General features: G+C 40.4%; 1 protein-coding gene across 1 annotated transcript; it reads left to right on the top strand.

Annotated features, from left to right (window-relative positions):
• The first annotated feature begins 9,451 nt into the window (after window positions 1-9,451).
• Window positions 9,452-21,231, top strand: LOC111228430 (transient receptor potential cation channel subfamily M member 1-like). The gene is made up of 26 exons (XM_022754297.1): window positions 9,452-9,593; window positions 10,461-10,656; window positions 10,882-11,095; window positions 11,415-11,539; window positions 11,623-11,794; window positions 12,151-12,325; window positions 12,415-12,538; window positions 14,249-14,321; window positions 14,440-14,540; window positions 14,873-15,049; window positions 15,166-15,300; window positions 15,433-15,483; window positions 15,610-15,750; window positions 15,846-15,875; window positions 15,969-16,261; window positions 16,441-16,669; window positions 16,851-16,973; window positions 17,085-17,216; window positions 17,316-17,444; window positions 17,539-17,790; window positions 17,903-18,077; window positions 18,769-18,789; window positions 18,881-19,025; window positions 19,128-19,333; window positions 19,614-19,746; window positions 19,844-21,231. Exons 1-26 carry the CDS (start codon window positions 9,472-9,474, stop codon window positions 21,216-21,218), a joined length of 5,049 nt encoding a protein of 1,682 aa, XP_022610018.1. The 5' UTR covers window positions 9,452-9,471; the 3' UTR covers window positions 21,219-21,231.

The raw sequence follows: 21,231 nt of genomic DNA, 5'->3' as shown, positions 1-21,231 counted from the left end.
ACTGATCCTGTTTTCTAACTGCTGACTGGAAAGCAGTCACCTCCTCTACCCAACCATATCTTGTTCAATGATATATTCTTATCAGGTTGGACTACAGTATGTCAACATCCTGTTGTGTTTTTCTATCTTAGGTCTCACAGACCGGGGAGTTGTGTCAAACTTTGCAGAAAATCCACTGATGTCAGCAGTCCAACATAATAAAAATCAAAACTAACAACCAAAATTTTCAGCTCAAACTTAATTTATGCATGATTCTTGAAAATATACATGCACTTTAAAGTTGTACTCTAGTGACAAAAGTCATCCAGTTATTTAGCTTCTTTTGTGTTATAAATTATAAAGGAGCAAGGCTGGCAGCTTTTCAGTTAACTAACTATTCAGAGAAGTTCTGTGTGTCTGGATGTTTGTTCAAAGGACCTAAATATGCATCTGAAATATCTTTGAGCTTTTTGAGACAGTTGTTGATTAATACCCATCTTAATTCTAACTTTCAGTTTTTTCAGTTTTCAGCTTCACATATTCTGGTAGTTTCATCCATCTGTTTTTGATATTTGAGCAGGTAGCGCTAACTTAGTGTTTTTTTTTGGACCGCACAACACTTTCAAATCAATAGCCCTCCTCGCCTCTGCTTCACTCAGTGCTGCACCTTCTCTTGGAGACAAATAATCTCCTCCACTGACACACACAAAGCCACTAACAGATGATAAAGCTCATTTGTGTCTGCTTACGAGGAGAAATTACGCATTATCCATTCTTAGAGGCAGACAACACTGAGACACATGGCTGCAATGGAGTAGAGAAAAAAAAAGGGAAATCATCCATTCATGGTTGGCGTTGATTATTTCTGACCTCATGAAAACATCTGACTTTCTTCAGTGACCACAGCAGGTAAAGTTGTTGAAGCTCAAGCTAATAACAGTACAACGGATGCTTGGGGATTTCATATTGTGGATTAGTAGATTAGTTACCTCCTTGGTTCACTGACACATGGTTCTTCTGTAGTTTAGATTGCTTCAACTTGCTTCTGTGAGCTTCCACTACAGCACAGGGGGGGATTCGGTTGATATCTGATCTGCCTTTTTCATTGTAAGGTTTATATTCTGCTGGGAAAGCTGTCACGGAATTTCCTGCTTCTAGCACTAGTATATTTTCCTCTACATGTTTTCTTGACAGTTTTGAATGTTGCTATGGAAATTTTCCTTCTCCCATATAACAGTTCCATTTAGTAACCAGCAGAGGGAGTTGCTGGATATCTGATTTCTCCATCTTAACTTCACTTTTTTTCCCTTCTGTAGCTGAGATGGTTGCTTTTAGTATAATTTTCAGATTACCTATAGAAAGTCTCTGCATATGTTATATGTTGCATCCTGCAAGAGATCTGCTATACACTAACACATAATTAAGATTCGTAGGCGTAGAGTTCGAGATACTTAAACATCACAATTTCTTTTCAGCTCAACATTCAGTAGAAATAACATGTTATAATGACAATGCATAACAGGGTGCAGTGATAATTTTAGTATTAAAATAACAAAATTGCTTACTGCTAATGGTTTCAGTTTTTTTTTTTTTTTTTTTAAGTTTCCAAGCTCTGTTAATGAATAGCACAATATTTGCTCATTTTTGTAAGGGTTGGCCAAAAAGCAAAGTGGTATTAGGCCGTAATAGTTTTATTTTCCCATTAATTTTGTTAGTATTATGTAACAGGTCAAACTCTTAACATACTTAACATAAAGCTGCTCTAAATCTGTGTTGATACTCCTTCATGTGGAACAAAACTACATGTAAAATGCTGCTATCAAGTGGAAATGAGAGATTATCCACCATGCATTATACTCTCGAAAATTTTACGTTAACAAAACTATAGTAACCATACAGAACACTTAGCTCTGGTATTAAATAAGGGTTGAGTGAATGAGTCTTGACAGAAAGTGTGTAGCAGATTCAAAGCATTGTTCGCTGTGTTAATTCTGGATTTTGCCTCTGCATCACACTTTGTATGTGTGCATACCTTTGTGTTTGCACGCTGATGCACTCCTGTCTTCCCCCTGTCAGACACACTGAGCCTCATCTGGTGGGACAACCTTTGGCTCTCTGCCGGCTAACTTTAGCCTCACAGCTTGCATGGTCTCTCTCTAAGCCTTTTTTGGGGTTGTGGTGTGCCAAAGTAGATTTACCTCCAATAACCATTTATTAAATCTCTATCCATTAGACTCTGAGGCTTCGTAAGAGCCGGCTGCATTAAGCCTGATTATGGGATGCCCGGCAGAGGAAAAGGGTCTATGTGTCAAGTGTGTCATCGAGTGATTTATATCCCTGGCTGGGATCTCTGTCTTGTCAGTCGGGAGTAAGCTGCAGAGAGGAGAGAGAAGCGCTGAAACCTTTAATGATGGTGAAACTTTGATACTTTTTACTCGTGCATCCAGAGGCTGTTGTCATGCCGTGGTTCTGTTGTGGGTATCGAGTGTTTCTGTCTGTTTCTGATGTTGATGCTGCTGCTGAACCCTGACCTGTCGCTGCTCTCCAAGAAACCCTTTCTAAGTCAGCTTGACTTAAATTCTCAGTCTTCAACATGGACACCAAGGGCCCAAGTGGCACCTTTAAAAGGTCCTCCCTCAAACGCAGCGCATCTGGCTCACAGAAGGTAAGAGGAAGCCTGTTGCGCAGTCACACATTCAACAGGTGATTCAGTATTACTTTACCAAGTTGGCTCCAACCTGGCGTGTTTTAATTTGTCTTTATAAATGAGTTGTATGATACCCTGAGCTTTTCCTTGAATTATATTCATCATGGTATTAATAATGACAGTAAATATAATGTAAATGACTGACAACTGTGGTTGATCTTATATGCTTTTTGTGAACATTTTGTATATACCAGAAACTATATGATTATTCTGAGAATGACTTGTGCTGCACAGCTTGTGTCACATGGGACCATTACTACGGCCTGAGTCCATATTAGGACCTAACCAATCATTTTAGAGTCTCTGTGCCCGGCATAATCACATGTATCATTCAGGACTGCTGGCTGTATATTGGTGAGCACATGGTCTGCTCTCCCAGCCCTGCAAACTTACTGTTAAGTGGTGTTTGAAGCTGAGCAGCCGCTTGCTCCAGTACGGCAGTTTAATCCTTCATAATGGCCCAGTATGGACGACCATGGACATGACAGATTAAAGACTTTTATATCTTTCTAAAGTCTGCTTTCATGTGATTAACACACTCCTGTTAATATGTCCTTGAAAGCGAGACAGATACGATTTTATATACATGCACGCCTCCCAGTCCAATGAGCAGTCTATGCTGGGATTACAGCACGCACGCACACATGCGCACACACACACACACACACACACACACACACACACACACACACACACACACACACACACACACACACCACTAACTAACTCACTTCGTGTCAGTGCAGAACATTAGTGAAAAAAAAAACACTTTCTCATTTATTAAAGTTTAAAATAAATGAAAAAAAGCAAAACTAAAACTTTTTTAAAGCATTCAGAAAAATATAAAGATGGAAAATAGATAAGTATAAAACACATAAAGCATTTTAAATCCCTCCTTTGTAGATTACATATAGTCAATAAAATCAATAAAATAAAATATTAATAAAATATTAAAATATTCCTGTAAATACACATTTTTCTTAAATACTATAACAATTGATAATTGTTCACCATGTGGCTAAAACCAGCCCAGTGCCTGATATTATATTTCAACAGTATATCTGACGCTGACATCCTTAACAGAATTGAATTTGATGGGTTTCTATACATTAGAGCTGGCATTATTTGTGAGATTAATATTCTTTGTATAATCCACAGCCTTTTTTTTATATGAGGTTTTACTCTGTGAAGCAATCAGAAATGTCATAGTTCTCAGCTGAACAGCGCAGCACTTTTAATTAGATCGGTAATGTTGCTAAATATAAACTCATTGGCTGCACAGACCAGACGGCTGAGAGATAACATTGTACTTTTTTTTTCTGATCATCCATATTTGCCATGTAGTTATGACAGTCTTTAATCGTGGATTTATCTGCTTTATTTAAATGATAGGCGTATACTTCATTATCTACAGTGGGTCATGGCATGAAGGAGGATTTATTTTTCATCAGAAATAGAGTAAAGGCAACATCTCTTTGAATAGTTCAGATGGGTGACACTTGATTAGAAATGAGGGCAAAAGCCAGTGTTGCTTGTTGCGCTCTCCAACAGAGAGCACATTCAGTTAAATATGTTCACGTGATATCACCATGTCTGTTGCCATAAATGAACTTAGTAAAAGAATTCGTGTCCATCTGTGGAGTCCTTTCTACAGATAACACTATTGACCAGCAAATAGGCCACTCCACTGACTTTTTCCCTCTTTTACTGAGAAACTGTAGCTTACTGCTCAATAGTGAGGAAAGAAATGGGCCGAAAGCATCGGTGGCCTGATGGGTTCCACTAATTACAAGTTGAGTTCTGTGCTCGGACCCTCAAAAACCGAATTGACTATGTCAATAAAAACTGCGAAAGCATCAAAATCAATACAAATATGATTGAAAAATTCTAGAAATCATATGACTGTGTGATTTAAGCATGAGGCTCAGGTAAAGTAAAGGCCAAGAATCCTTAAAAAGCTTTAAGACTCAAGTCAGGATTAAGATAATGTCTGGGGCGCAGGACCAGGACCAGGGCTACAGCAGACCTCTATGTGTGATGGTCTGAGTTTGTAAAGCTTGTGAAAAATAAAAGGAGTATTAAGGAGTGATCTTCAAATGCAACAAAGATAAAAGCTAAATGGGTTTGGCATTACTGAAGTACAAACTTTAGTAAAGAAGGGAAATTCTCTTGAGGATTTAGCAGGCAAACTCTTACACTGCATACAATTACAGGTCAAAAGAAGGTGACATATTTGCTATTTAAGCTGCAGGATCATACAAAGGCTCAAGATCATATCTGTTAGTTGAGTGTTACAGGTTTTTTTGAAAAAATATATAAGGCCAACATATAAATATAACTATAATACATCAAAACCACATTACTAATACGTGACCTGGTGTCAAACCCTATTATTTTATTTTTTAAAAATTCCATTTGGTGTCTTTTTCAGTCAGACTTCTCTTTGGGGGAAAACACAGAAAAACAGCGTCTTTAAAACATGTCTTATGACTCCCTCAACTCTCGGGGATAATCAGTGACATGTTGGACTCATGTGATGGCTAACTGGATTTTCAAACCCAGGAGGACAATGAGTGCATTTACAAACAGGGCTGACTGAAAACAGTTAGCTTCACAGTTAATGCAAATTTCCCTATCCAGCGCCTGTAACTCGAGTTGTGTCTTTTTGCCCAAAAAATCTTTCCCCTCAAGTGAAAATACGTAAAAGGCAGATTGTTATTTGGTCCACGTGGGATCGAACATGAGTCTGGGATATTTTTTTAGACAGTAAAGGAGTGTAACACGGGTTTTCCTTCTTGTCACATTGCATCAACCTCTAACCACGTCGCCTTTCAATACTGAAGCCGAGCAATTAGTTGCTTTTATCTTCAACCCTGGTGACATCACATTCCTCATAGGACCCCCAAATCCTTTCTGATCCATTTCACTTGTGCTGATGAGGCTTCCATTGTATTAAATTCAATATTCAGAATAAATGATGTATCCTTTGACACATATAGTTTTTACTCAGCTTTACAAAGCTGCCGACTATAAACGCTTATAAAATGCAGTGAACTACACCGGGTCAGATGTCAACGTACAGGAATACAGCCATCTTTATACATTTTCCTTATGACTGTTGGGGGGGTGGGGGGTGTTGTCCATGTAATTGTAGCTGAACCAGAACAAATTTGCTGTGATTTAGCTGCTCACTAAGCTGCGGGTCAGGAGACCACGACCATGTGATTCAAGTGCAAAAAGGCATGAATGTATGGCACACAGTGTATGTGGACTGTAGGTGTCTTGACTACTAAACTAAAACATGATATCCACAACATTGTGAAACTGGTAGAAATTCTTATTCTTAGAGAGAATTTAAGACAAAGTGACATGCATACTCAACCAGGGCGACGCATTGTGTTATAGTGTCAATCCACAGCCAAAATTTAAGGAAAAGCACCATTGCATCAGAACAGCTAATTAGTGTCCTCCTCAGCAATCCAGCATTTATAATTTCCACCTCACACAGTTGTCTTTTGTTTTGAACGATCATTTCCTCAGAAAATTCTGCGTGTTGGAATGAATGTTGTTTATTGTTCGGAGGCTTGTCTTAAGTCTGGTTAATTTGCTTGGTGTGACACAATCTGATCCTGCAGTATCTAATTCTTTGAGGTTTTTGTTGTTAAGTGCTCAGAGGCAGCTCTTAACGAGGCAGCTGGTTGCTGACTGGATTTTGGTTTTAATTGCTGTGGTTAATGAGTTTAAGTAAGCTGAAATAACTGCGTCATACTGGCCAAACCCTTCTGGAAAAGCGCTTTGTTTTCTTCAGCTATAATTAACAGTGGCCCATGTGCGTTTTTTCTTTTTTTTTTTAGCCGAGCAGGACCAAAAGGGGGAAGTTGGGGGTATGTTAGGCTGCCCCCTCTCTCTCTCTCTGTCTTTCTGAGTCATCAACCCTTGTCTTTTTCGTTGAGAGTTACACTCAGGCTCAAACTGCTCACTTCAACCATAAAAGGAGAGATTATCAAACCATTTCACATGAGGGAGGTTTTAAATGAATGTCTATGACTTTGTGCTTTTTAACTCCATCTCAGCTTCTACCTCAGCTAATGCCTCCCTCCAGTTATTTAAGCTTGCACCTGAAAGCCCGTAATAACTTTAAATAGTTCAAACTGAATTACTACATTAAATCCATCATTAATAATAAACATAATTAATTTCAAACTGGTTTAAAGATCAGCTTTAACTTTCCCCTACCCAAACAGAAGCCCAAATCCCTTTTTGAGTTAGCCTACACTTTAAAAAGTTGGATACCAAACTGTAGCAAGTAGGCTAAATGTAATTTATAAAAACGGTACCATCCTTTTTCAGCCTGCTGAGAGGTTATGTATTATACCCGATTTTAAATGCAAATCCACTTAACACTGCCAAAATTAAAAAGCAAGATTAAGAGAATATTGAATAGCCGGTCTGTTGAGTTTTCTTTCCCTCCACAAAAACAAGGTGGGTGGAAATAGAGATTAACTGCAATTAGCATTGACTGACCTTGCCCCCAACTGGAGACCAGTCATGTCTTAACAAGGCGCCTTCCAAAAGAATGCCTGCATCCAATTCTCTCAATTATGCAAATTGGGTTGAAATCAAAGTAGTTGGAGGGGGTGAAAAATTTCGGATGAAAAGTTGGGGAGCCTCTGAACGAGACTGCAGTCCTTTTAGGTTGGCCACTCTGCTCCGTCTTCTCACACAAGCTAAGATCTTCCACACTATGAAGTGAACACAAAGAAAGGAGTTTGAACAAATTGGGAGATTAGGGGCCGGTTATCAAAGTAGATTTATTGTGCCTTGTTCAAGCGAAGGATGAAAATACCCTGTGGGCATGGAGAAGGGGGTCATGGGACTCCCAAAAGGATTACCTTGAACTGGAGTCATGAGACTTGGGCGAACAAAGACCCTGCTCACATGCTCATCATATTAACTGGCCCTCATAAAGTGAAGAAGTTTCATGTCCCTGTGGGATTCATTGAGAGCACTTGACTGGGAGTGCAGCACCAGGAGAAAGCTCTGGTAGAGGAGCCGCAGACTGTAGACTTCAACTCTACTCTCTAGGCTTAATCTACAGCAGCCTTAGAGACAGGACTCCACAGCTCGGACAGAAGATTATGTGTAAGTGTATCTACATTCTATAACTCCAACTTTATTTAATCACTTTTATTACAGCATTAGATATTTCTTAATGGGGGGAGATGCGGTATGAATTATAGGTGAATGTGAGCAGGGAAGCACTGTATGAGTTGTGTGCTTAATGATGCATGATAAGACTGAGATGGAAAATTGCTGAGACAAGACAGCAACAACCACACTATGCCTTGAACATTTTGAAAATACAACGGGATGGTAATATTTTTTGCAAAAACCTACAGGTGACAGGTAATATTTAGGTAATTTACATTTCAAATTGGAAAAGGCAATAATGACACTAAATGGAGGAATTTCATGCATTTTTAAAATTAGTTATATTTTCTGATTAGGTAAAACATTACTTACTAATTAAAGCTGCTCAACAAACTCATCATCCTTTCAAATTAAAATGAGTCTGGTGAGAATACCAGTTCATTTTACTAACAAACAATATAGAGGAGCAAATAATAAAGTGTTTTAGTTACATATGTATAAAGGAAAGGACAAAAAGTGTGTCCTTGCAGTACTGTTGCAGCTGAACAAAAGAAAATGAAGTATCATTTTGTTACAAGAAAGTGTAGTTAATACTAATGGAAAATAAGTCATATTCAATATGCATATGTATGACATTAATGGGTATATTTATAGGCCACAAATATGAATTCATATTGTGTTGACAGGCTGTAAAAAACGATTAACTTGATCGAATAAGATTAGCTGGTAATATTAAGGTACAACACTAACAAAAATTTCCACACATACAGAAAAAGTCTTATTTGCTTTAACAATTTATAATTTTTTTTTTCAATGCAGAACATAGCACAGAGTCCAGGATAGTTTGTGGTGCCGCAGCCACCCTCTTTCAGTTCCTCCTGGCTGAGGCCATTTGTGCCGATGAAGAGGGAGGGAGAGGGAGAGAAAGAGAGAGACAGTGAGAGACAGAGAGAGAGACAGAGAGAGACAGAGAGAGAACAGTAACTGTACTGTGTTGTGGGCACTGTGGTCACAAGACTTTATGAGAATTTATCTATGGTCTTTCATTTATACTCATATGACATTAAACTCAGGTAAAGTTAAAATAGAGATTTTTTGAATATCTTTTAAGATATGAACGCTGTCAAATATTATAATTCTTTTTTTCTTTTTCTTTTTCTTTTTTTTTTTTTTTTTGCCATTTAAGCGTTTCCTTGGAAAGATTTGCTTCCAGTGCTTCAGTTTTAATTGGGCTTCCACTGTCAACAATGGCCCTCAGAGAAACTTTGCTTTGAACTCAGGTTATTTTTGCTCAGCACTGGAAAATGATCAGACAGCAATGTGATGCATTTTTACTGGCTGCTTATCAAACTTGAGCAGACAATAAAAGGTGTCTAATGCCACAGTTGTTAGTCATCATCAATACTGCCATAATAATCGGATGAATAACAGGTCATGCTTCGACCTTACTGTGTGATATACTGTGTCTTTGCCTCTGTCTCAGCAGAAATATTTTGTCCTCTCATTTATGCTTTCTTTGTAGGATGCAAAAGGAACTCAAGTTTTAGCCAGGATTAACACTAAGAGGATTGATAGTGAAAATTTCAGATATCAGAAAGGATGATCTCCTTGTGACTATGGTATGACAGCATGTTATGTCAACTAACTTTTTTTTCCTTTCTTCAATTTTCTCTTTACAGGCCCAGAAAGCCTGGATTGAGAGGACCTTTCTTAAAAGAGAATGTATTCACATATTTCCCAGCAAGGACCCGACCAGGTAATTAATGTCTTTAAAAGTCTTTTGTAATGGTTACTTATCACTTGTGGTAAACATGTGACCTTAGGTCGCAGCTATGTCATTGTCATTTATTATGAGAGACGACATTTATAACATGACTCCAGAACTAATCACGACTTAACTCAACCTTTTCTGTCTAATTTTGCCATGTTCGACTGAAAGTGTTGCTCCTTTTTCCTGCCCGAGACAGTTTGCTAAAAATAATTTTAATTTTTACTCAAATATATTGAGTGAAGTATGAACAGAATGTGAATGCTATACAAGTCTATAAAATGGTCTAATCATGATTGTGATTACACTGGTATAAACTTACTTTACTTGTCAACTGGGCTTTTGTTAATAGAATGTGTAACTCATGACAGTGTTAATCAAATTAATATATGAATAATGCTCTATATTCATTATGAGTGATGTTTTAAACAGCTCAGAAATAATTGTGACATCTATGACTACAGGTTATCAGACAGATTAAAACAGATTTGAGTGTGTTGTAGGACGTGCTTACTGCCCTGGGTTCTGAGAGCAGCCAGGCAGTGCAACCCTTTGTTCGTCGAGGCACACATTTCCCAGAAATGGGCACAGTCATGGAGGAGCCTGCACGATGTATGTTTCCAGGAAAAGACACAGCCTTCATGTGCAAACAAAACAACAGTCTTTGACTTGGCTCAATCACTTCTAGTCATAGTTCATACCCTTGAAATCACTATAGTATACCACTCAGGGATTTCTATGAATAACCAACCCAGTTATAAAGTTTAGAAAATCAGGGCCCAGGCCACACAGCCACACGAGGGGGGCCAATACTGACGTGTTAACTGAGAGATTCTTGTTGTGTGATCTGTGTAGATGTGCCTGTGGTCAGCTGACAACGCAGCACGTGGCCATCCCCCCTGGTGCCAACTCAGTAGAGGAAACAAACCAGCTGGTGCAGATCGACACCCCAAAGGATAAATGGACGGTGATCAAATATACCAGAACGTATCCAACAGATGCTTTTGGCATTATCGAGTTCCAGGGTGGAGGATTCGTCAACAAGGCCATGGTGAGTCTCAGCTACTGAAAAATGATGTCTATGTTAACGTAGCTGGTCCTGTAAGAAGTTACTACTGCATGAGAGAAGTGAGTGGATGTGGTGTGGCCTTAAAAGGTGGTCTTTTTCACATCAGGCCATGTTAAAATATGTAGAACCTAGAGCAGACAAAGTGACTGTGTGGTTTGATTAGAAATAAGTCACATTACTGTACTGTTCCATTCTTTTCTTTACTAGTACATCCGGGTTTCCTATGACACCAAGCCTGACAACCTGCTGCATTTGATGGTGAAAGACTGGCAGCTGGAGTTGCCTACATTGCTCATCTCTGTTCACGGAGGTCTCCAGAACTTCGACCTCCAGCCCAAACTCAAGCAAGTGTTTGGCAAAGGCCTGATCAAAGCTGCCGTCACCACTGGAGCCTGGATCTTCACGGGCGGAGTCAACACGGGTAGGACACTGACAGTTCAGAATAATGCTTTTAATGTTCCTTAACAAATAACAATTTGTGACATTAGAAGATTACCTTCGCTCTAAAATGTCATTACATAATATGTATTCTGCAATTTCCTGAGGGAGATTTGACCAACCTATTGTCACAGGTTTAAGCACCGTGAATTATAATTACAGCTTTTGAGGAAAAATTAATTGCAAATGACAATCTGTGTGGATTTCGGGTGCAGTAAACAGAGTGCAACCGTGATGCAGCCCCATTAAGCAGTTGAAAGAGTCATTATCTTTGAGGCTATATTTCGCTTATCACAACCTAGGGGTGATCCGTCATGTCGGAGATGCCTTAAAGGACCATTCCTCCAAGTCAAGAGGGAAGGTGTGTGCAATAGGAATTGCTCCATGGGGGATCCTGGAAAACAAGGAGGACCTCATCGGAAAAGATGTGAGAACATTTTCAGCTGCATTTAGTCTCCTGGAATGATACATTTATCCTCATACTAAGATTTCCTCTTCTTCCTTTTCCAGGTCACCAGACCCTATCAGACGATGGCAAACCCACTGAGCAAGCTGGCCGTGCTCAACAACAGCCACTCCCACTTCATCCTGACCGACAACGGCACCTGCGGGAAGTACGGCTCTGAGGTCAAACTACGTCGACTGCTGGAGAAGCACATCTCCCTGCAGAAGATTAACACTCGTAAGTCACACAGTGCACCCACAGATGCCATAAATCATTTCTCCATCCTCCATGGTGTGTGAGTGTGAGTCACTCAGTCTTGTTGGACTTGTGGATGGAGAGCTCCTCTGTGACCTGTGGGCTTCCCTTTGTCATCCTATGCCTGGAGCTCGGATAAGGCAGGGACAGCAAAGGGATGCTCAGCTGTCACCACTGACTTCACTACCTCCCTCCTCTGGCTTTGCCTGTTGACACATCACATCGACGTGTTCTGCTTCAACATTTCATTCTCCCAGTTCTGTGATTATAAGGTGACACTTCAGCGATAAATGGATGGATGAGTTTCCAGGACTGACAATTTTTACTGTGTTTTTCAGGTTTGGGTCAGGGGGTCCCCCTGGTGTGTCTGATAGTGGAGGGAGGTCCCAACGTCATCTCCATTGCCCTAGAGAGTCTGAGAGATGATCCTCCCATCCCTGTGGTGGTGTGTGACGGCAGCGGCCGAGCTTCTGACATAATTTCCTTCGCACACAAGTTCTCAGAGGATGGAGGGTGAGATTTTAGATGATTTCTCCTTCTCTGTATGCTTATTATTCTTCTGGTAAAAAGCTGAAATGTCATCCTTAAATCTCCACTTCCAGCCTGGTTAATGATGACGTCAGAGACCAACTGCTGGTGACTATTCAGAAGACTTTCAATTACACCAAAAGCCAATCGCAGCAGATCCTGCTCATGGTAATGGAATGCATGAAGAAAAGGGAACTGGTGAGTATAAGAATAAACTAAGTAAAATCCTCATAAAAGTGATTAATAAGGTGTTAACTTATTAAGGTTCCTTGTATTTCACAGTTATCTTGTATTTGAAAATAACATGTCTGTTTCAATCAATAAATCATTTTTGAGCTGTGAAACATCTGGTCTCCATCGTCATTCATCCATTCCACTCATCTGTGTATTTTCCATTAACATATTGAATAAACATAATCCCCTCAACCTGCCTGTCATTTCTCCTTCTTGTTACGTTCATGTGTGGTCATGTCATGTAATCCTGGTTCATTCGCAGCTTCACTGTGGACCATCATCACCGCTCATGTATAAGTGCACAGCTGTAAAGTGGTGGTGGGTGTTAAAACTCTTTACTTTGATGTAAACAATACAGTTAAGCGCTCTATGATGAAGCACACACCCTGGTAAGAGTCTTCACAGATTAATCCCAGAGTGTTTGAGAGTGTTTGCTGGAGACCTCAGTACACAAATAGCAGCGGCATTTGTGCATCTTCAGCAGATTTCCGTAGGCGTAAGTGATGTGATTAGTAGTTTGTAATACCCGGCACATATAATCTCCAGACTCTATACATTTGGGTGGGAAAGATCAGAGCACACTACCACCTGCTTAGCAGAGGCTCTTACTTCATCTATTCACAGTAAACATGCAGCACACAGATGGAAGAGAGGATCCATCTCCCTAATCCCCAGTCAGGTTCCTCTCTCTCTCTCCACTCCCCAGGCTTTTTTTTTCAGTGCCCAGAGTGCTATCACTTCACCAGTGACTCTGCATCCTCTATCCCCGATGTATTAGATTGCCTAATGCCCCAACACACTCAGATAAGCAACTTAAACTGCTTTTTCAAAGATCATACCGCTGTGGGCTTTTTTCCGTACCATTTAGTTCTCACTGATACCCGCCCCAGACAATGTTACAGAACTTTATACACAACTAAGAGGCCACACTATTGCCTGCTCTTAATCTAAAGTGCCATGACTAACCTACAGGTGAATCAGTGTCACTGTCTAGTTCCCCACATAATCCTTTCATCCTAAGTGCATCTCATGTGAACAGCTGGGTTAGATGAATAAAAACACTGATTTAAAGAGCTGAATTTTGCAATGATGTAACACCAGGATACAACATTTAACTGAATTAAGAGTTCACTGTTATAAAAGTCTCTGTTTTTTGCCAAGCGCACAGAGCACCCCACCCCACAAGTGTCTGAAAGAGCGACACAAGTTTTGAGTCTTCACACTGATGCACGCAGCTCATTATTAACGCATCTCAACAACCAGCTCTGAAATCTCTGGCACGCTGCCACACATTCATGCCAACCTAATCCCATTTACCATGGCTGCACATGTGACAGGCCCGTCAGCGTAATTTCATTCGATGTAGTGGAGTCTATAACAAGGCAAGTACTATCACTCTGTCTGACAAGTAAATTAGCTGTTTGTCCTTGAAGGGTCAAGCCACACAGAGCTGCAGTGAGAGGTCCTGCTGAAAGAATCTCCCACCAGTTGACACCACATGTTCACAGCTACAGTGGGAGTGGCAATACACTCCGTGGCACAAATTCATTTGTTTATTGATCCATCTATTTATTCATATCATATGTTACTCACAAATTCTGCCATTATATCACTGCTTACCTCACGTTAGCAATTGTTTCCTTTTTTTTTCTTTTTTTTTTCTCTCACATGTAGATCACAGTTTTTCGAATGGGTTCAGAGGGACAACAAGATATTGAAATGGCCATTCTCACTGCCCTGTTAAAAGGTATTAGCTATATCAACAGTATTTGAACTACTACATCACAGCAATATTTTTCTTGCTACATACAACATACCTTCTCTTTTCTTTCTCTCTCTCTGTTCATCCATTTCTTTTGCATCAGGCACGAACGCTTCAGCAGCAGATCAGCTCAGTTTGGCTCTGGCCTGGAACAGAGTGGATATTGCTCGCAATCACATCTTCGTTTACGGACACAATTTACCAGTGAGTGGTGCTCACATCTAAATAGTGTCAGTTAATCATTCCACATGAGTGCACTACAGTTGAAAAGTTAGCAAGGATGTATTTAGGACTGAAGGAAAAGAATTTGGTTTTGAAAATAAAAAATATTCTAACAGAACAGTGTGTTCTCAACCTATATATGCCATATGTGGCAGGACAGAAAGAGCTTGTTTGAACTGATCTGTGTTTCTCAGATACACAGAATTCCAATGATTTAATGTAACCAAGTAATAGCAGAAAAAAAAAGACTGATATGATGATGTTTATACGAAGAGGAGCTATAGCTTTTGTCCCCTCATATTCCCTTTGGTCAGCCTGCTGGTGCCATCGCCAGCACTACAACCTCTGCAGCCCCGATGCAGGAGAAGCAGAAGAGTCCTGCAAGCGCTCCTCGCAACAAGACCCGGGCAAAGAAGGGGAAGGGGAAAGGAAAGGCAAAACCTGAACCTCCAGAGGAAACTGACCCAAGGAAGCTGGAGTTGATCCGTTGGGTAAGAGCAGGGTTAATGAAAAAAACGTTCACTTCAGATGGAAATTTGAGACAAGAGAATGAAGGCTGTATGGTGCAAAGAGTAATTGGTCTGTCTTATGCATTACCTTTTCCTAGGTGAACTCTCTGGAGCAGGCTATGATGGATGCTCTGGTGCTGGACAGAGTGGACTTTGTCAAACTGCTCCTTGAGAATGGAGTCAATATTCACCACTTCCTCACCATTCCCAGACTGGAGGAGTTATACAACACGGTGGGCCTGACTCACTGCAGCAAAAAAAACACACTAAAATCTGAATGCCAATAAATACAGATGTGACAAATATGAAAAAGGGTTGATACTTATTTCTAACCTTCTTCCTCCTGTCCTCTGCTCTTCTCTCAGAAACTTGGTCCGCCCAATACACTGCATGCTGTTGTTAGGGATGTCAAAAAGGTGAAATAAGTTTTCCTGCAGTATTAAAAACTTTTGATGAATCATGTCTAACATTTCAGACTATTTAATGTCTTACATTACCTTGAGACGCTTGCTTTGTTATATATTACTCTGGTGATTCTACAGGGAAACCTTCCTCCAGATTATCAGATCACTTTGATTGATATTGGTCTGGTGCTGGAGTACCTCATGGGTGGAGCGTACAGGAGCAATTACACAAGGAAGGCTTTCCGTAACCTCTACAATAATTTGTATGGACTAAAAAGGGTACGCCTGGTTGGAAGAACATATATGATAATGACTTGCTCATCGTATTAAGTAACATTTGATATTAACTATCACCTTTTTTTTTCCTCTTGCAGCCAAAAGCTCTAAAGCTTCTAGGAATGGAGGTGGGGTTTCCTTTTTACGACAAACTGTGAGTTAGCTGAAACAATACAACTCACACGGGAGAATAACCATCATCATTCATTTTATTTTGTCAGGATGATGAACCTAGGACAAAAGGCAAGAAAAAGCCAAAAAAGAAAAAAGAAGAAGAAGTGGAAATTGATGTGGATGACCCTGAGGTCTGTCGATTCAAGTACCCCTTCCATGAGCTGATGCTGTGGGGGGTGCTGATGAAGCGCCAGAAGATGGCGCTCTTTCTCTGGCAGCGTGGAGAAGAAGCCATGGCGAAGGCCCTGGTGGCTTGTAAACTGTATAAAGCCATGGCCCATGAGTGCTCTGAGAGTGAACTGGTGGATGACATTTCCCAAGACCTGGAGAACAACTCCAAGTCAGTACAGATAACATCTTCTGCATAGGTTTCAGATGGAGTCTGTCTGTATGTCTGTCTGTCTGCCCATCTGTCTGTCTGTCTGTCTGTCTGTCCGTCTCATTTCCTCATCTGTGGTCTCAAACTCTTTTGAGAAGTACTGTATAGAAATGATTGTTATTGTTCCCTCTCTTTCACAGAGAATTTGGCCAGTTGGCCTACGAACTGTTAGACCAGTCCTACAAGCATGATGAACAGGTGGCCATGAAACTCTTAACATACGAGCTGGTTAACTGGAGTAACTCCACCTGTCTGAAGCTGGCTGTGGCTGCTAAGCAACGTGACTTTATTGCCCACACCTGCAGCCAGATGTTGCTAACTGATATGTGGATGGGTTGCTTAAGGATCGGCAAGAACCCTGGCCTCAAGGTTGATATGACAAAATATTTTCATTTCAAGCAACCATGAAAAATGCTTCACAGCGACAGCAATGACATCAGTAGTTGTAATACTTGTCATAGTATTGGCGTCACATTAGAGTAAAATAATTCACTGTAAACTAACAAAAAAATCACTGTATCTTATAAAAACTGATAATTTTCTCACCTAGGTCATTCTGGGAATCATCTGTCCTCCTCTGATTCTATTGTTGGATTTCCGTCTTGGAGATGATCATGCACCTGGAGGCAAAGAAGAGAGAAAAGACAAGGATGATGACGCAAAATCCAGCAAGGTCCTGGTTCATGCTGACCTTGTCAGATTAATTTGTTTTCACATACTGTTAATAAGATCTTTTTGTCAAGACTGAAAGAAAAAAAGCTGAGAGTTTGCTGTTACTTTGTAGGACCCAAATAATGATACGACTTCCCGAAAGGGAGATGAAGAGGAGGGTAGCACTAAAGTCCATAAGATCCCCATTGGCAAGAGGTTCTTTGAGTTTTATGATGCACCGTTCACCAAATTCTGGTTCAACACTGTAAGTTCCCTTCTTGAGCATGAGAAGAATTATGGTGAGCATTTTAAAAACATTTATAAATTATAATAAAATTACTTTATGACTTTTTTCTTCTGACAGATTTGCTATCTGGGCTACTTAATGTTGTACAACTACATAATCCTCGTGAAAATGGAGCGATGGCCATCTCTACAAGAGTGGACTGTCATTGCCTACATCCTCACACTTGGCACTGAAAAAGTCAGACAGGTAATGGTGACAAATTTGATCAATTTGATCAGATTGTAGTCACTATGTGTATTAATTTGTGTTCTCTGCATGACCTTGAAACATTGGTGTCTAGATTCTGATGTCAGAGCCGGGAAAGTTGAAACAGAAGATAAGTGTGTGGCTGGAAGAGTACTGGAACATCACAGACCTGGTTGCCATTTCCACTTTCCTTCTTGGGCTCATGCTACGGCTGCAGCATGAGCCTTACATGGGCTACGGCAGAGTCATCTACTGTATAGACATTATCTTCTGGTACATTCGTGTCCTTGACATCTTTGGAGTCAACAAATACCTGGGACCCTATGTGATGATGATAGGGAAGATGGTAATGACCTTTAGTGTTTCACTTTGAGTTAAACAAATCATATGAAAGTCACGACAGACATAATATATAAACAGAATGAACAAGGTAACACTGAGTTCAATTTTTTTTTCAGATGATTGATATGATGTACTTTGTGGTGATCATGTTGGTGGTGCTCATGAGCTTCGGGGTGGCTCGACAAGCCATCCTTCACCCAGATGAGGAGCCAACGTGGCGCCTGGCCAGAAACATTTTCTACATGCCCTACTGGATGATCTATGGAGAGGTTTTTGCGGACTCGATAGACCGTAAGACTAGAATTCATAGTAAGATTCTGTTTCCTGATTCTGGGCAGATGATCAGTGTTACATTAATTCCTATGTCTTAAATTCTGTGATGTTTAGTAATAACATATTACACTGTAATCCCTAAATGCTTTGTCTCCCTCTGCTGGCACATTTATAATAGTGTCTTACTTCAATGTATGGCAATACTTTTGCTTTGAGGAAGAGTAGGATAGTATCATTTTCACGCTTGATCATGATCATCTGCCTTCAAGTTTTTTTTCTGTCAGTGTTTCTTCTGTCAGGGTGAATGCAATAAGATGGTGTTGAAAAGGCCGAAATTAACGGCCTTATTTAACATTAAATACTTTTGCTAATAGATTTGTTTTAATATACTGTATATTGATATTTAAATCAGCATGTTTGATTCTCCCATTTTTTTTAAACAAAAGATATTTTGATATATTTCATTTTTCTAAACAAGGCTTTAAACTAATCTAAAAATCTAAATTTCCACAAAAATTATATAAAGCAGAGCAATTACTTTTATCATTTGATTACTGGAAAGTTTGAGGAACATTTTGATGACACCAGTCCACTCTTTCATGGACATCAGCTTGACCTTGACAGAAGTATGATATGAAAATCCTAAGCTTATTGATTTTAACGCTTTCTCCATGTTTCTGTGTGACTGTGCTTTTCGTGAATTTCTCAGTCTATGCGATGGAAATCAACCGTGAGTAGTTTTCAAGTCAAGAATGCAATTCCAATCAATTACCTTAAATTCTCAGAATAAATTCAATAGCTTTAACCTCTTTTCCCCACAGCTCCATGTGGTGAACATTTATATGATGAGGATGGGAAGAAACTGCCTCCATGCATCCCTGGCGCCTGGCTCACACCTGCTATTATGGCCTGCTACCTCCTTGTGGCAAACATTCTTCTGGTCAATTTGCTCATTGCAGTCTTCAAGTAAATATATGTTCCAATGTCTGCCTGCTCTATTATTTTACAAGAAACATCTTCTGTGCTGTTACAGTTTGTACTCACTGATCTGTGTTTCCTGTCCTGCAGCAACACCTTCTTTGAAGTCAAGTCCATTTCCAACCAGGTGTGGAAGTTCCAGAGATATCAGCTGATCATGACTTTTCATGATCGTCCCATCTTGCCTCCACCTCTCATCATCTTCAGCCACCTCTACATCCTCTTCAACAGGCTGTTTCGACGGTGTGCCAGGAAGAAACAAGAAGGAGAGCTAGATGAGAAGGACAGAGGCCTCAGTTAGTTTCCTCTCATGAGACAAAACATATACACAAAATTTAACTAAATGAATGACTATTAATTAATATACAATTTCACTGGCTAAATGACATACATGATACAGTATACTTTGAAACCTTTAAAATCAGGACCTAAAGTGACTAAATTTAATTTTATCCTGGGTCAATAAAACTAATCTTATCATGTTTTAGCCATTGACATACACTTCAGGAACAGTTTTGGTCCTTCTACCTTAAGAAACAAACAGACTGACATGTTGTCTTGATTTGTTTCTACCAGAGCTTAGGCTGAATCCAGAGGAGCTAAAAAATCTGTACGAGTTTGAAGAACAGTGTGTAGAGGAATATTTCCGTGAGAAAGAGGATGAGCAGCAGTCCTCCAGTGATGAACGCATCAAGGTTACCTCAGAAAGGTGAACCCCCTAATCAAGTTTAGTTCTGACATTTCAGCAGGTTAATTACAGGTCATACTTACATACATGAATTTTGTATTTTGTGTCTTCTCGGCAGAGTTGAGAATATGTCCATGCGTCTGGAGGAGGTAAATGAGAGGGAGAACACTATGAAGGCCTCCCTGCAGACAGTGGATCTGCGACTGGCCCAACTAGAAGAGATCCATGGACGAATGGCAGTCGCCCTAGAAAAGCTCGCAGGAGTGGACAGACTGGAACTAACCAGAACCTATTCACGAAACTCCTCTGTGTGTGACCCTTCCTCCCTCCTTCGCCAGGGCAGTATTAACAGTGCTGATGGTTACAGCCTTTACCGCTTCCACATGGACATGGAGGAGTATGCATCAAAGCAGAAGGACACAGATGAGACAACAAAAACTGGTCTAGAGAGACAGAGGAGTATTTGTACTCTCAACACAAAGGATGGTGGTCAGACCTTAGAAGTTGCTTGTTTGGAGAGATCGCGGCCCAGTTCTTGTGTGGACATTCTCATATCTCCATGTGAACAAAAGCCTGCTTCTGCAGCATCAAGTCAAGAAACCATAAGCAACATAAAACAAGGCAGCACATTGCTGCTAGACAGACTCACAGACAAGAATAGACTAAAGCCTTCTTCCCCTCCAAAAAGGACTAAATCCTTGAGATACTATCCAGTCGAAGACCAACTGACATGTGCTCTGACAAAGAGGAGAGCTATGAGCACCATCATTGTCAGCCCTCCTGATGAACCAGAGGAAGCAGCTGAACCCACAAAGAAAGCCCAAATGCTATTAGGAACCTCCTCTTCTCCAAAGAGGACTGAATCTTTGAGATATGTCCCTACCGAAACCCAAAGTCAAACTTCTCCTATCACAAAGAAGAGGGCTATGAGCGGCATCGTCTACAACCCAGCAGAGGCAGGTGATGATGTGCTGCAAACTGCAGACTACAGGTCACTGGTGGAGCAAGTAACTAAAACACCAAATCAATGGCCAGCAAGCTTGGAGTATCAGGTGCACCCCAGCACTTTTGGTCACATACCTAAAGTATCCACAGTCAGAGCTCTTGCCCAGCAGTTTCAAAGTAGCACTGGACCTGCAGAGCTTAAAAATGAGGAGAATCAGCTTGATCAAATTCCTACAGAAAATAAGGCAACCCTTCCAGGAACAGAGCCCGTAGAAGATGGAGCAAAGATGAAGGCGAAGAGAAACCTCTCGGACACTACCGAGTATCTGACTGTAGCTGATGAAAGGTGTTTGCCGTCTCACAGGTCACAGAGCTGGAATGCCAGTGAGAGGAAGGCAAAGTGCTTGATGGTTAGCAAGGAGCCCAGAGCCTCTAGCAGTGAGAGAAACCTTGCTGAAGTCTGCAGGGTGGCAGCTGTTGGAGGGGAAGATGTGGGAAAGAAGATCGAGGCCGAGAAGGGAGAAGATGATGCACAGGAAAAGAAATGAGAGCCACAAAGAC

The sequence above is a fragment of the Seriola dumerili genome, unplaced genomic scaffold (assembly GCF_002260705.1).
Source record: "Seriola dumerili isolate Sdu_G_001 unplaced genomic scaffold, Sdu_1.0 BDQW01000219.1, whole genome shotgun sequence".
Classification (NCBI taxonomy): domain Eukaryota; kingdom Metazoa; phylum Chordata; class Actinopteri; order Carangiformes; family Carangidae; genus Seriola; species Seriola dumerili.
Note: the sequence above shows the minus strand (reverse complement) of the source record. Positions and strands in the feature narration are given on the sequence as shown.

What these genes read in the sequence shown, in the direction of transcription:
- LOC111228430 (XM_022754297.1), top strand. Translation starts at nt 9,472, where the DNA reads ATGTCAACTAACTTTTTTTTCCTTTCTTCAATTTTCTCTTTACAGGCC. An exon ending in AGGACCTCATCGGAAAAGAT is followed by an intron (nt 11,540 to 11,622) that starts GTGAGAACATTT and finishes TTCCTTTTCCAG; the next exon opens with GTCACCAGACCCTATCAGAC. An exon ending in TGGAGGAGTTATACAACACG is followed by an intron (nt 15,301 to 15,432) that starts GTGGGCCTGACT and finishes CTCTTCTCTCAG; the next exon opens with AAACTTGGTCCGCCCAATAC.